The sequence below is a fragment of the Marmota flaviventris genome, chromosome 7 (genome assembly GCF_047511675.1).
Source record: "Marmota flaviventris isolate mMarFla1 chromosome 7, mMarFla1.hap1, whole genome shotgun sequence".
NCBI lineage: Eukaryota > Metazoa > Chordata > Mammalia > Rodentia > Sciuridae > Marmota > Marmota flaviventris.
Genome location: NC_092504.1, coordinates 59,027,463 through 59,043,823, shown reverse-complemented (window position 1 = coordinate 59,043,823; position 16,361 = coordinate 59,027,463). Strand labels below are relative to the sequence as shown.

At 35.9% G+C, this 16,361-nt stretch overlaps 1 protein-coding gene across 1 annotated transcript; it reads right to left on the bottom strand.

The window, feature by feature from the left end:
* Positions 1–395: 395 nt before the first annotated feature.
* On the bottom strand, positions 396–7,572 carry Ereg (epiregulin). The gene is made up of 5 exons (XM_071614009.1): positions 7,545–7,572; positions 4,661–4,747; positions 2,435–2,558; positions 1,683–1,832; positions 396–477 (listed from the first exon to the last, which is right to left on the bottom strand). Exons 1-5 carry the CDS (start codon positions 7,570–7,572, stop codon positions 396–398), a joined length of 471 nt encoding a protein of 156 aa, XP_071470110.1.
* Positions 7,573–16,361: the final 8,789 nt, after the last annotated feature.

Here is a 16,361-nt window from a genome sequence, read left to right as displayed (position 1 = left end):
TGATTTGAGCAATAGAAAAGAATCTACTTATAAGATTGATTTGACCATATATTTAGGTTTACAGAAATAAGTCACAAGCTGACACTTCCTGAACAATGAATTAGGCATTGCTCATTCCTAGGCCCTGTGCAGCAGGCATATAAGCTTTGAAGCTTTCAATAAAGCATTTAGCTCAGGAAATTATTTCTTACAAAAATATCACTTTTCTTTGGTATTAAATATTTTTACACATAATATATTAGTAAATAGTTTGTCAAAAATAAAACAAAAATAAAAACATTTTTGAGTATATTAAAAATACACAGTTGTTGACCTAACACACAACCCAACATAAATATTATTAATAAAATAGGAATATTAACATTGACTAGGAATGCAGTGCATCCCTGTGCTGTTCAGACTTGAGACAACGCTGGGTCCCCTGAGGTCACTCTCTCATATTCCTTCTTTGAGTTTTTGCTTTTGTGGTTTTTGTACCTGGAAATATTAAGAAATGAAACTATTAGCATTATACTCAATAGTTACAAGAAAAAAGCAAGGTAACAAAAGAAAAAAAAATATGGACTCCAAAGGCATGTTAGCATAGTGTATTCAAAATGGCGGAAGTGCCTGGGTTTAGGTTGGACAAGGTGACAAAAGGAGGAAGGAAGGGAGTAGTGTTCTTTAGTCAAAAGAAATTTGGAAGGAAATAGTGGAAGGACTTCTCAAAGGTCTTAACATGATCATGAATATTGTGAAATTTACTGAAGAGAATCCATTTCTCTCTCCCCCCTTCCATTCTCTTCCCTTCTCTTTCTTTTTTCCTTCTCTCTCTTAATAGCTCTTCATTCTGTGATGATAACTAATTAGGAAGGCATTATTATTTGATGGAGTCTTTGAATCAAATATGGACAAAATAAATTTAACCTTATAAAAAATAGCACACTTTTAAACTTCACCACCGAACGATTTGTAAATTGAAACTAAAAAATTTACTGAGCACTTTGTACCAGTTTCAAAACAAGAAGGATTTTAAAAGGACACATTTTCAAGGCAACTGTTATTAACTAATTCACACCAGTCCCACAGCCTGGTCCTAACCTACAAAACCTGTCAGTCTACAGTTCTAGTCTTTCTCAGTTATCAACTTGTGACAATATTGTACATAAGAATGGGATATGACTGGTTTAGGGAAATGACCTGAACCAATTCGATCAGTTAGATTTTATATTTTTTTTTCCTGGAAACTCATTTCTACAAGTCTGCCTTTCATTTTAAGATGCCAAGACTCTGGGATTATTAATTTACAAGCTGTGTTTTATGAAATAAAAATTTGACCTAATAAAGTAAATACAAGAATCTAAGTATAATAGCAGCATCCTGCCTCATGGTTTACTGCCGCATGCATAGGACTATCATAGTCAGTACTAAAAACAGCCTGGTTATTATAGGATAAGAATTTCCATCTGTATTTTATAGAGGAAGGAACTGATATTCCCTGTTTGACTTTCAGACAATCACTGAAGTAATAAGTAACAGAACCCATAATGAAGTGAAATCCGGACGTTCTGTAGCTAGAACATCTCTGTATATGTCATCAATGCAGACTTATTCCTCTAATACTATGTTCACATTTTTACTTGGTTTGTAAGTCTGCATTATGTAATTTATGAAAGTAGAATATAAAGCAAGCACTGGCTTACCATCTGCAGAAGTAGTATATGGAACCGGCAACTATGACAAGAAACAAAATAATAAGAATCACAGTCAAGGCCACATATTCTTTGCTCAAGGGTTGATGCACAGTTAAAAAGAAGTGCTCACATCGGACACCAGTGTAACCCACTTCACATCTGAAGAAAAATACAAGACAAAAATCAATTATTTCAGTATATCATGGTTATGAATTAGTTTCATAAGAATTAGTATTACAGTGTAATGTAAGAAATCCGCAAGATTTGCTAAAAGTTATAAACATAAATTCAAAGATTGAATATAGAGTTGGGACAACATTAATAAAATGACTCCACAGAGCTCTCAGGTTAAATTGTGACATTAAAACAACAGTCTGATTTAGCTGCCAAGGGGGCTGGTTACCTAGAAATGGTGTTTTGTAAGCTTTGTAGGGTTGAGATGCTTTTTGTCTAAACCGGTGGAATCAATTCTGAAAACAATGGCTGACATAGAAGTCCAATGAAAAGATTAAAAGTGGACTTCCTATCATGGCAAGGAATTGAAGGAGGAATTGAAATGTCCACTGTGCATCCCTGGATTATGTGTACAATTTGAAAACTACTATTTGTTCTCTAGTTTCAAAAAAGTTAATACAATTTCTAATACTCTATATCAATTATATTTTCACTGTCCGTAGAAATATAGGATAACTTCAAAATTTAAAACAAAAGGAGAGAAACATAATCTCAAACACTGTCTTTGTTTACTTTTGGCATATTACCTGCAGTAATTTTCACTCATGTCCACCAGGTAGATGCACTGTCCATGCAAGCAGTAGCCATTCATGTCAGTGCCACACTTTGTTATGGACACCTGAGCCACACGTGGATTATCTTCCATCTGAACTGTAAAGGAAACGGAAAGTTGAAAGCATTCTGTTGCCCTCTTGGACTCAGGGCATTAATCATTCTTTCACAACAGTAATCACTGAGCAACTTCACAAAACAGGTCAGATGCCAATCAGTCCAGGAGAATTTTCAGGAGGAGAAAACTACTCCACTCTAGGTATTACACTCCCTAGAACAATAAAGAAACCCCTGAGTCCAAAGGAATATATCCAATGGACTAAACAAAATGAAATAGCACTGGAAGATTTAATACTCAAAAAACAGACTTTATAGATAGAAAAGGTTGTGGATAAATGAATAAAAAATGTGGCATTTATACACAATGGAATATTACTCAGCAATAAAAAAATAAGATCCTGGCATTTGCAGGGAAATGGATGGCATTAGAGAGGATTATGCTAAGTGAAGTTAGCCAATCCCAAAAAACAAATGCTGAATGTGTTCTCTGATATAAGGGAGGTGACTCAAAATGGGGTTGGGAGGGAGAGCAAGGGAGGAAGATTACCTCTAGATAGGGAATAGGGGTGGGAGGGAAAGGGAGGGAGAAGGGGAATAGCATGGATGGTGAAAGGAGACCCTCATCATTATACAAGATACATGTATGAAGATGTGAATTCGGTGTCAACATACCTTATATACAATCAGAAATATGATAAATTATGGTATAATGGTGTATTAAGAATTGTAATGCAAAAATAAGTAAATAAAATAAAAAATAACAAAAAAAGAAAAGGTAGTTACACACACACACACACACACACACACACACACACAACACACCATTACCCTCCACAGTAGGTATAAATAAAACACCTCATTTTTTCAAGTCTCAAAGTGATTCTGAAATTCATTACTCTCAAAAGCAATTCCAAGCTAAAACCTTTAATTAACTCAAGAGAGCTTAATTCTATCACAGGTTTTTAAGTCATAAGCTTTGTTTTGGTGTGTGTTCCCAAATTGCTGAGGTTATCATCAAAGAAATCAAAGTCTCCTGACACTTCTCACATTGAGACCTGAAACAAACTAGATAAATTCTGAGTTAGAAATTCCTATTAGGCACATAGAAAAATAAAAATAGGAATCTAGGCCAGGGGCAGTGGTGTACGCCTATAATCCCAGCAGCTGGGGAGGCTGAGGCAGGAGGATCACAAGTTCAAAGCCAGTCTCAGCAACAGGGAGGTGTAAGCAACCCGGTGAGACCCTGTCTCTAAATAAAATGCAAAATGGGGCTAGGGATATGGCTCAGTGGTTGAGTGCCCCTGAATTCAATCCCTGGTCCTGCTCACCACCAAAAAAAAAAAAAAAAAAAGAAGAAGGAGAAAAAGAATCTTGTTGGAAAGAATGTTGCAACATTTATTTACAAATAAATTCCCATTAGAATGTTTTTGTTACTAAAATGTGAGAGAGATGTTTATGAAATTATCATTTTTTAAAATCTTGACAATAATACTTTTGTACATATAACCAAAAAAGGGAGAGAGGTGGTAGAGGAAGGCCCACCAAACTTGCAAAGAACATGATAGTGAAGGAACAAGAAAGAAGGCAATATTTTTGTGGAAAATATCTTGTTTTCTCAAACTAACCCTTGACTCAGGAGCTCAGACTGAATACAGAACTCACCTTCACTGAACCACAGAGACTGCTGTCTCTGATGGGAAAAGACTGGGCATTACTTAAGACTATTGCTTAGTAAAATGTTTGACACACATTAAGTAAGAAAGGACATCATTTGTTCCTCTTAACAAATAGACATGTGTATGCATGCACAATTTTTAAACAACTGTTTATAAAATGAACTTTCTTCTATTTCCTGTTTTCTGGGATCTAGTCTTTCAGTGTGTCTTTTAATGATAATTCTGTAGAAAATGGGATTTTCCTTATTTCCTGAATTTTTAAGAACAAATCTTTATATATAAATAGATGATGTCTGATCCCTCTCCCACTACTCCTTTATGTATTTTTCTAGAACTCTAATTAATTAGTGGATCAAAAATTAATACGGCAATACTCTCCCCTTTTTGTTTGTCACATATTTATATTTACATTTTTGTTGAAAACTGTGAAATCTCTTGATGTAGAATTTATGAAGCTGGGCTTACCCAAAGCTGTGCAGTTGTCATCTGATTCCCCTGGGATACATGATGGAATCACAGTCGTGCTGGGAACCGTTTGTAGAAGTTGGAAACCTATTAAAGGAGGAAAATCAAAAACATAGTTAATGTTTCAAGGCAAGAATCCTTGGTCAGATTTGGAAAAAAATGCAGCATTTACAGAGTAGTTTTGATTGTTTTAAAATTTTTATCCATCAAAAGCATAAAAAAGTAGTTCATGAGAATAAATGACCCTTCAGCTTTTCTCTCCCAGGGTCCAAGCAGTGCATTCAGAGTTACAAATTTGACCTGCTATAAACATTTCACAGTAACATTTTCAAAGACCTGATTGTGAACTTTGAGTTTTCCTAAGCTGAACAGTTAGAGAATTTCCACTGTTTTACTCCACTGTGTGTTTACAATAACGCTGTGATGTAGACCCCACCACAAAAGACTTCAAATAAAAAACAGGCTCTAGGGCTGGGGTTGTGGCTCAGTGGTAGAGTGCTCACCTAGCGCGTGTGAGGCCCTGGGTTCGATCCTCACTACCACATAAAAATAAATAAGTAAAGTAAAGGTAATGTGTCAAACTACAACTAAAAAATAAATTAGAAAAAGAAAAAGTATCCATTTATGGTAACAACAGAAAAAAAACTAGCATATATTTATTGTTTACATAAGTATCTGTTACTTTTTATATTGTATTATACATGAAAATAGACTGTAATCAATAAAATATAATCTACGTAAAATCAGAATATAGCTTCCCACCATATTCATAGGAAAGTGGTTCCAGAAAGTACCAAATCTGCAGATGCTTAAATCCCATACATAAAATGGCATAGAATTTGTATATAACCTATGAACTTCTTTCCATATGCTTTAAATTATCTCTAGATTATCTATAACATCAACTACAATGTGGATGCTGTGTAAATGTCTGTTATACTGCATTGTTTAGGGAATGTACAGAAAAGGTCCATACGTGTTCAGCACAGATACACTTTTTAAATACTTTTGAACTTGTGGATACAGATAAGCTATGTAGCTTATTTAATTCAGGAAAGAGCTGGAATGTAGAACCACACCAATCCCTAGCACCAAGTTTCTGCCAGCTCAGACAGGGTCTGAACCAGCTCTTTCATTATGTGCTTCCAGTGAAAAGGTAAACTTTGGAAAATAGGCATCAGAATGACTCCAGTGAATTCTGAACTGCATAGAAATCATGATAAGAAGAAACCTTTTAATTTTACATGTTTATTTAAGAGCATTTAGCCTCCTCCATTTAAGTTTCAGGTATTTGCACTTCAACTCCTCTTTCCTGTCTAGATGACTAATTGTTAGATAATAAATAATAATGGTGGGGGTAGTAGCAATAGTTAACAACAGTTAAGATTTCATGAAAATGTGCTGTATGCCAGGCATATTTCTATTCCCCTTATCCATATTATCTTATTTAATTCTCTCAGTGACTCTTTTAGGAAGACACTATGATTAGCTACATCAGACATATAAGAAAACTGAGCATAAAGAGTTTAAGGAAACACAATGCTAAATGAGCCAGGAGAATGTAGAAATGGCAATGAAACCCAATGAACATCACACGTATCAAACTAGGGTACCTGTAATTGAAGCAGAGTATATACCCCAAAGGGAGGTAACAAAGTATGGTGGAAAAGCAATCATGTGAGCAAACTTGAGCGACAGAACTTTTGATGCATTAATTAACTTCTCCAAGTCTCCATTTTCTCTGCTTTACAGAGTTTTGGGGAGATTGAAATGAAATGATATTCTTCTAAAATGTCTTACATACCAGTGATTTCCCATAAATGTTCTTTTGTACTCAACTTCTAGCCTGCAGTTTTAGCAGTATATGTGGGTAGTGCCCTCTACTGGTTTATAACAAGATTATAAATCTGTTTATTATTTTGGTCTTTTAAGGATGAATTAAACCATGTAAAACGGGAATTTTATTTTACTTTTTCTTAATCAGAGGAGGCTTGTATTTATTAAGAATGCGGCAAATTCTTTGGGTTCTACAAACCAAGTTACATATCAGCATCAGTATCATAGTTTATATGTTCATGTTTCAAACTTAACATAACAATCCTGGGAAGCTGTTATTAGCCTCAGACAGCCTCAGTGCATACAAATGAAATGTCTTATGCAAGACTACTTATCTAGTGACCACAGAAGGTAAGAGTAAAGAATCTGACAGCAAGTTGCATACTCTTTTGATAATTTGAAAATACTGTTTTCTTGACAGCTTTAGAACTCTCTCTTCCCCACTCCATGTTTCTCCTACAATATAACTGTTGCTTCAATTGTTCTCATACATTTAAAAAAATCATCTTTCTTAAATAACAAAAATAGTGGCTAAGTCTGGATTTCATTGTCAGTTAAACTGAGATTAAAAAATTCTTTTTAACAGAAGATGAATTAGATTCTCTTCTGTGTTAATTTTGTGATACTTCTCACTATAATTTTGACATAAATGTTACTGAAGAATTAAACCCTGTCTTACTATCTTCGGTACAAACTGAACTTCTCTTTGCAAAGATTCTTATAACTAATTCTCTCCTAGGAAGGTGCCAGCTAGGTAAAAGTACACATTTCAAGCCAGGTTTTCTATCCTTTACAGAAACCAAGAGTGGCTTTGCGTGCTTGGAATTGCTTACAATTGCAACTTGGCACTGCTAGAGAATGCAGCTAATTGTATTGAGGTTCTGGAGGTTTTTGTTTGTTTGTTTGTTTAGGTTTTTGGTAGTTGTCAGTTTTTCCACTGTTGGAAACTTTGTTCTAGTTGTTTAGGCCACTGGTGAAATATTTGTCTTTGTCAATTAAAGATTGTTCAGGCCAGGGTGTGCCTCCGTGAAAACTGGGCTTCCTCTACCTGTCACGCTTCCTTGGACACAGTCCATTGCTCAGGACAGTTTCTGTGAGACTTGCTGCATTAATCCAACAACAGGATATTTTAACAGAGGAAATTGTAAATAATTGTAAATTCTCCTCTCAAATTAAAAGTGTGTAAGTGTAGTTCTATCATAGATGTATGTCGTCAATGAAATAACAAAGTTGTTTCTAAATTGATTGACCAAATGTACAGCTCTATTGCTTTAAAACAGTGGTTCTCGAGTGTAAAAATCACTATTCGTTATTTTATAGTCATACAGGAAAGAACTGAGTGCTAAGTTATATCCATCCATTTTCTTAATATTCACTTTTTTCATGATTTTAGTGTTCATTGCACACAACAATCACTCTATGATTCAATTATAAATATTATATTTGAGCTTTTGATCCATTTCAATACTCCCTGATAAGAAAATAATTCACTATGATACTAAAGATTTTGGATAGTGTCTGTGTCAAAATCAAGATGTGACCAAATTTACACTGGCAACTAAGAGACAGAGAAGTCTGCAAAGTGATATTGGGAGATGATCTACAAACTTTCAGTGTCAGCTAGAATTTCTACTTCGATACAAATACAAAGTTCTTTAGAGGGTATTATTTCTGTCAAATTTCTAAGTGGGTTTTAGGAATATGAAGCTCACCTATTCATCTCTCCACCTTCACCTTTTGGAGATTGTGTTTCAGCGAAATCTCAAATGTGCCAACAGGAAATGGAGTCACTGACTCAGAGGATACAAATTGTCTCTTCCCCATGAGTCAGGCCGAGCCTACACCCTTACACAATATTGGGGACCATGCGTGGTGCGTGGGAGAGGCTGAGTACCATCACCGGAATGGGGATAGCACTAAATGTCTTGGGCCCTGGAGCACTACGAAGTGGTTACCCAACAGTCCATCAGAATGCCGGAAGTAGAAAAATGTTTGTCATTGCACTTGGTTTCTTTTCACCTTGCTTCCTAAGGGTCACACTGAGGGGCTCATCTAGAAGGAGGACAATGCAATGGATGCTGGGATTCAGTGAACAACCAACCAAGCCAAGTCAGCAACATTGTTTGCAAATCTCAGGGGGAAAATAATTCCTTTGGAAAGCAATCAAAACAAATAAAAATGATCCAAAAATATGATTAACAGAATGAAAGGTATATGCCTTATTTTCCCAATCAAATCTTTTAGAATATTAAGAACAGAACAGCAAACTCATGATGAATCATAGTATTTGCCTGGCCCAAACAGGTAGCAAAATCCGCTTCGTTTACACTTTTGCTGTGGTCACATGCCAGCCTACTCATGGACTGTTAGTTTCCTACCTTCTTCCACAGCAGTTTATAATTTTAGAATTTGTCTAGAACATAGTAGGCTTGTTAGGTCTTGTGCACTTTTAAAGAATGAACATGCCTTCACCATTTTGGGATGGCTTGCTATTTTAAATAGAATTTCACTATTAGACACGACCTTGCTTTATCTTGGATAAAATAACTATAAACTTGGTCAAATAATATAGTGAACAAATTTCAGTACTTTCTAGTAACAGCCTAATTTTCAGAGAAATATATATATATATATATATATATATATATATGTGTGTGTGTGTGTGTGTATAAATATATAAATGTATATATAATATATATATGTGTGTATATATGTATATATTTATATATACATATAAATGAGTAGAAATATAGAAATGTATGGAAGACTAACCTTTAAACTAACATTTATACATATAAATGTATGGAAAATTAACCTTGTCTTCTGCCAGCAATTATTCTATTTCTTTATTACAAACCTTAAAACTAAGCTTTATTTTTAAAAAATGTAAAAACTATAACTATTTGAGCTAAAGTAGCACAAAACCTGAGGCAATAAAATAACAACTTACAAATAAGTATTTCTTTAATTTTGAGCTTTAAAAGATAGCCATAAGATCTTCCTCAACAAGTGACAAGGGAAGATTTAATATGCCATGTCTTTCAATTTATATGCAGTGCATTATATTCTACAGTTTTGACAGTAATTTCCAAATCACATTTCTAAGCGCTCATATTCATCATACAATGTAGTACTTAACACTATTCAAATAAAAAATCCAGTGAGTCAAAATAAGGAAAAATCTACTACTTTGCCCTAAACATGGGTGGAAACATGCATATCTCATTCGTCATAGAAGTGTTGGTGTAATGGAGAAGAACTAAGACCAACTCTTGAGTAATGGGTCCAGTTTATGTTTATCTGGGTGTTCTAGAACTTTGTGGCTAAGAGTCCTAAAGATGAGATATATACCTCCTGAAAGCCAATGACTCATTTCTACTGTATAATTTCAATTCTAGGGAAAAGGTTTTATCTGCAAAATAATCTGATAGGGGAGGGAATTTTTTATAACCATTTATCTTGCTTCCCACCTCTACCCCTATAGGTCCAATTCAGAGATTTAAGCTACCTTTACATTGTTTTCCCAAAGGCAGACTCTCATAAAGGAGCAAAGTTTGATTATGAGTGTTTGCCATTTGCCTTTTTATTATTATAGTCATATTGTGGCCTGAATTTAGAATATTTAATGACATTTTTAGAAGTATATTGACCATTTTGCTTTCTATATAAATGTCTATGCCAAACATGAATTTTCAGAAGGATTAGATATTAATCAGTGAGCCCTCCCCTCGAAAATGGGGAAGTTAGTACATAAAAGAGCATTTAAAAATCTTTAAGTTGGTTATTTTTCATTTAATGAACCTACATAATACAAATCACACATTATATTATGGAAATTTCCTTTATATAGTTTATGAAAATATATTTGCTTAACATTAGAGACCTTGACTTCAGTTAGAGGCACATCTAACATCCACAGTATGGTAGCAGGGTGAGAAGGGCTTCGATACAACCCCACAAACAGAAAAGAAGGAGGAAGGCAGCTTAGCCCCTATTTTTTTTTTTAGTTAACTACATGTGTCAAATGATATATAAATATTTATAAATATCTATTGAGCATTTTTCTACATGCAAGATATCAAGCAAGATACTGTCTGGAAAATTGTTGCAAAAGACATGGTTCCTGACCTCTGTACCCTTAATGAAACTAGACACCTGAAGGAGGTGAAGAAAGAAGAGAATTCATAGATGATGTTAAGTATCTGGCCAGAAAATACGAAGGAGGATGGTACCATTAAATGAGTAGAAAGCAGGCAGGGCAGCAGGTTTGTGGGGGTCATTTAGGCATGAAGAGAGGACATGGGTAAATGAATTGGAGTTTGAAGCTCCCCTACTATTTAAATATATGAGGTAGTTGAGAATACAGATCTGAAGTAAAGGAATAAGAATGGAATTGATTATATCTATGTGAAGGTCATATGAAGAGATAACATCTTAAAGTCAAGGAAGTCTCTCAAAAGTTCCAAGGGTAATAGTTTCTAATGAAAACTAACAGAACTTGGAGAAATAGGTGGTAGACAGCAGACAGAAATAGTCAAGGTAAAAGAAAGAGAAATCTCAGAAAAAAAAAAGAAATTTCAGTGTTATGAGAGTCAAGGGAGTAGAATTGTAACAGGAAACATGAGGAAGTCAGCAAAGCAATGACTGCATTAATGACCCCATCATAAAGAAGAGTCATCCTTATTAGATGCAAATGGTTCTAAAATCAGCAATAAAAATTGCAAAACCGATTTTCTTGTTTGTTTTTGTGATGCTGGTGATTGAATCAAGACTTCACTCATGCAAGGCAAGTGTTCTACCACTAAGCTACATCCCCAGACCCCAAAGCAGGATTTTTTTAAAAAAGTAGAATTTGATTTGTATTTGTATCCAACTTACTATTAATTTTATTTGTCTTCATAACTTAAGGGCTAATTATTCAAATTGTGAACTATGGGTGTCAATGATTATGACTATTAAAAAAAAAATACATTGGATTAGTAGTTCTCAACCAGGAGCTATTTTACCAACCAGGAATGCTTGACCACCTCTGGAGATGGTTGTGGTTGTCAAAACTGGGGGAAACTACTGACATCTAGTGGGTAAAAAACAGGGTTGCTACTCAACACCTGCAATGCACAGGACAGACCCCCACAGCAAAGAATTGTCCAGGTCATGTCAATACAATCAAAGTCAAAAACACCTTAATTAGTGTCAAGAGATGTGGAATCTAGTTCTAGCTCAGATACTTATTTATTCTCCTTCAACTGAGTTTCTTTACCTCTAAAAACAAACCAGAGAGTGAGATGGTATGGAGAGAGAGATGGAATTTGAATTAGATTACTCTAAATTCCCTTTCTCTTTCTTCTACTGGCTATATCCATCCTTCAGTCATATCACTGTTCAGTAATCTCTCTTTCATTCTCTCTCTCTCTCTCTCTCTCTCTCTCTCTCTCTCTCTCTCATACACACACACACACACACACACACTTTTATACACTTGAATTTTGGTAGGCATAACATCACTGAATAGAGTCTATAAGAACCAATAGAAATATGGAGAAAAGGGAAGAAAAATTATTAGACTAAGAAGCAACAGAATTGAGTTTTCAAAACTACTGCTTAATCTTGAAATATTTTCCTTCTCATGTACATTTTCAAAGAACAGCTGGTTCAGTCAAGAAATAGTGGTGAGAACTCTGAATATAGAATAAATCTAATCATCCGTCTGACAAACAGGTTATACTGATGTTTAATAGAGTCTGGTTTTTGTGTTCAGTTTTTGTTTTTTATGCTGTCACTAAGCTTGTTTAGATACAGACTCACACTGTGCTCTGACAAGGCTAACATATTTTTTTTTTCCTGGACAAGAATCAATTCGTTATGAATAACTAACTTAAATAGTATGCTAGTTAATTAAATCATTACTTTAACCTAGAATGCCATTGAACCTTTATCTGTTCTGCAGCTAGACACCCAGTCTTACATAAACTGCACTGCCAGCGGAGACTGAGTCTGTTGCATTACCTCATTTTTTCAAAGGTTCCAGAATTAGCATACCAAAGTGATGGCTGTCAAGCTACTCCTCCCTGAGGATCTCCCCTATTGCAGCTTTGGGGAACCTTCCCATTGTCTTCCAATGGAATATTCCCAACAGCAGTTACGGGCCATATCAATAGATAATTTGCATAGGCCTATATTCAGAGTTAAGACGGAAAAAATATCTTAATTTATAGTCTCTCTAAAAAGGATTTATTACTTGACATTTGCATCTCTTGTCAGGAAATGGGAGATTCTTATGCAAAAAAATGGGAGGATGAGCAGAAAACACTTAAATTTTTTTTCAAAGTGACTATATGAGTATTGAATTTTTAAAAAAGGAAATATATCTATTTTCTCACAATTAGTAGGAATGGGCTGTAGATTCCAACATGGTCCTTTTATTGATACTTATTTAATTCGTAATTATATAAAACAGACAAGGTATACAAACAATATAAGATATCCTTTTCCTTGATTGCCTTACATAATATAGCTTGGAAAATATAGAAATAAAGGCCTTAGTTAACTGAATTCAGTTACTGCTTTTAATAAAAATCATATCCAAGAGCTATATTGATAAAAATTATGAACACTAAAAAGTCAACATTTCTGAGTACAAGTTGAGAGAATGCTCATATTGTCTTTGGTATCTCATTTTGAATAGGGTCAGGAAGCCCATTTTTGTATATATGCTGTCCCTAGAACAGGTTCCAAGTCTTGGGGTGGCCCTAAATGCCTCTGGAACTTCTCTATCAGAACTTCTTATTTTGATTATGCTCTCACTAACCCAATGGCTCCTTATACATTTTTCAAGAATGACCTTGCAATTTACTCCAAATCCTTGTAGTCTTTGTTTCTATATTTGTCAAAAGTGAGCTAACTACACCTACTGTGTAAAGAATAAATGAGGTGATGTATGCAACACATCTAATACTTACGTGTGGCAGATAGTAGGCATTTAGTAATTTTCAGTTCCCTTCCCCACTCCTGGATTTGCATTCCAGTGGGGAACCAGACACTCCAATTACCCTAGCTGCTAATATGGTAAGACCATGCAGAGGGCAAATGGGGTCAAAATCCAGACAGGAGAGGCCTGTCATTGTGTTTTCTGCCCAGATGTGTCATCTCAGGTGGTGTCAAGACTCAGGCAGCTCATAAATTCTCAGGGTCAACAGAGAGGACTGGAAAGCAAGCCAAATGTCTCACTGAGATTTCAGCTTCTCTTATTTTTTTTAGAAAGAATGTTTGCTTTGCTTAATGCTCTCTTACTGTGTGAAGTTGTACTAAACTGTCAAGGAGATACCATTCAGAAACATGCTCAGAAACCTGTTTGAACATGAATGAAAATGTTTTATTTTTAGATGAAGAGTCCCTCAACATAACTACAGAATTCAAGATAAAAATTTCTCCTCTTTTTTTTCCTTTTGTAACAATCACAAAATTAGAAAGGATAATGCAGCTGGAAAACATAGATTATTCAGAAAAAAATATTATTCATTTTGAGGTATTTCCATGCTTTTTCAAAATGTTCAGTAGACTAAAAGTGCCAGTAAACCAAGGCACAAAATCCCTCAGTTGTTTAACATCATTTATATGAAAAATTAGGATCAATTTCCCAATCTATAAAACATAAATAGGAAACATTTCAAAAATTTATAAGTAATCAAAATGATTGTGTGTATGTGTAACAATTTAAACCCACATGTATTGAAGATGGAGGATAGAATTTTTCCATAATCATAAATACATATAAGACAAAAATAATAGAATGTATGAAGAGATCTAAAATAAAAATCTCTTTCTTTTGAAGAAGAAAGTTTGGGAAAAATATTTCTAGGCAGTCTTTTTTTTTTTTTTTTTTGGAGGAAGGCAATTTTAGAATTGCCTTTGCCTTTTATTCCATATAAAAAAGGACTAAAACTATAAGATCTGCATACCTGAATAGAATATAAAGATTTGATATAGAACTTCAAACAGGAACTTTCCTAGTGGCAGAGAAAAATCTAAACAAACTGGGAAAACAGAAACTAACCTAGCTCATTTGGAAATGGGTTTGGCAGCTGACGAAATAGGTGAACTATAATTAAGTAATGTAATAAAGGAGTTAAGCACTTTCATGACAACAAAAACACACAACACACGCTGGTTGGGTAGTACCAAGGTTATTCATAGGCTCTTGCTGTCTTAAATTAGAATATTCAATGAGATACCTAGAACAGACACTTGCATTGTTCAGATGCAACTTACAGGTGGAGGGAAAAAAAAGGTATAGAGCCATTCTGACCTCTATGTTAATTTCTAACTCTAGGAAGACTGTTGTCTTTCTAATTTTATTCTTTTTCACAGATTCTAAGCAAAGACAGCAAAGCCACAGTATTTATTGAGAATCTTCTACCAAGTTGTTCTTATCTCAGTTTTGGCAGAAACCACAGATCCAGTTTCCACTTATGTTCCTGAGCTTGGATGTGTAAATTCTAACTATGCATAGTATGCATTTCATTAAGTCTTTCAAACCTGAGATAAGGCCTGCCTGTCGAAATAATCATTTAACTGTCACATTCTGCAAAGGTAGAGTTAGTGTGTGAGGGAAATTCACCTCCTTGCCATTCCAGGAAGAATGTGAGACTAGCAACTTTTACTTCCTTATTGAAATATTCATATGCAACTCCAAACTCCCCTTGAAAATTTAAGGAATCAGGGAAAACCAGAATGTAACATTCAGATTTTTTTTTTCCTTGTCTTGCCCATGGGTTAAGAGATGCGGGGGGGGGGGGGGGGCGGGGCGGTGTCTTAAATTGGAAGACTGACATTAAAATACCTTCAGTGATTACAGACTACCGGGTGCAATCAGCCCCAAGAGCAAAGCGCCTGACGAAGCTATGGAGGCGGGGACAGCTGCTGGGGAACCCGAACTCAGCAGGTGTAGGAGGCAAAGGGCGGTGGGGAGCTCCAGGATCTGCCCAAGGCCCTTCAATTCCAGGTATCCGTGGATAGCGTTTTAATTCTGTCACGTCTAGAGCTCCAGTCAAGCTCCCATTGGCACACCTCAGCGCCCCCAGGATGCTAAACCGGGCTAGATTTTAGAAAACTGGGTGCAAGATCGAGGAGGAAAAGCATTTCTTTTCAAATGGTCTATTGTTGCGCGCGGCTAGTCTCAAAAGGCCACCCTCCAACAAGGAAGAGAAAAACACGAAATATCAAAGGTGCTTTTTAAGCTTTTGGATTTCTAGAACTGGTAAATTTCAAAAGAAAAAAAAAAAACAAAGTTTTTCCACTTTTAATTTTGCCTAATAAAAATATGTCAATTTATGCACAACAAAAATGCTAATAATTAATTTATTAATGAAAAGCGTTTTCAATATTGATCCCACACCCCACCTCCAGCTTTGCCAGTGGAAACGACAGACCCGCCTCAGTTTAAATGGAGTTCGCTTTAGCCTAGTGACAACTCGGTACTTGTCTTGTGACAAGTTCACAGACTCAGTATCCGTCTCTTCTTCGGGGGCGGGGGGTGGAAGAGGCGAGGCTCACCTAGGCAGAGCAGCAGTGCCTGGACCAGGCCCGTGGGACGCGTCTCCATCCTCTTCCCTGCGGCTAGCCTCGGCTGAGCGCAGGCGCCCCGGCTGCAGGAGGTGGGAGGCAGGCGGCAGAGGGCTGCTGGGGACGCTCCGACCAGCCGAAGCGATCGGCTGCCGCGCTGTAGCTGGAGTGCTGCTGAAAGCCTGAAGGGTCTATGCGTCCTCGGTGTCCCTCTGACACCAGCTTGTCAGGCAAGTGAGCTCAACCGCCACGCGCTGCGACCTTTATAAGTCTGGGGAGGTGCTTCCGGACAGGAGCACTTACT

Coding starts and splice junctions, on each gene's coding strand:
- Ereg (XM_071614009.1), bottom strand. CDS start 7,572: ATGGACTGTGTCCAAGGAAGCGTGACAG. Junction 1,833..2,434: donor ATGAGTGAAAATTACTGCAG/GTAATATGCCAA, acceptor ATTTTTCTTCAG/ATGTGAAGTGGGTTACACTG. Junction 478..1,682: donor ATATACTACTTCTGCAGATG/GTAAGCCAGTGC, acceptor TAATATTTCCAG/GTACAAAAACCACAAAAGCA.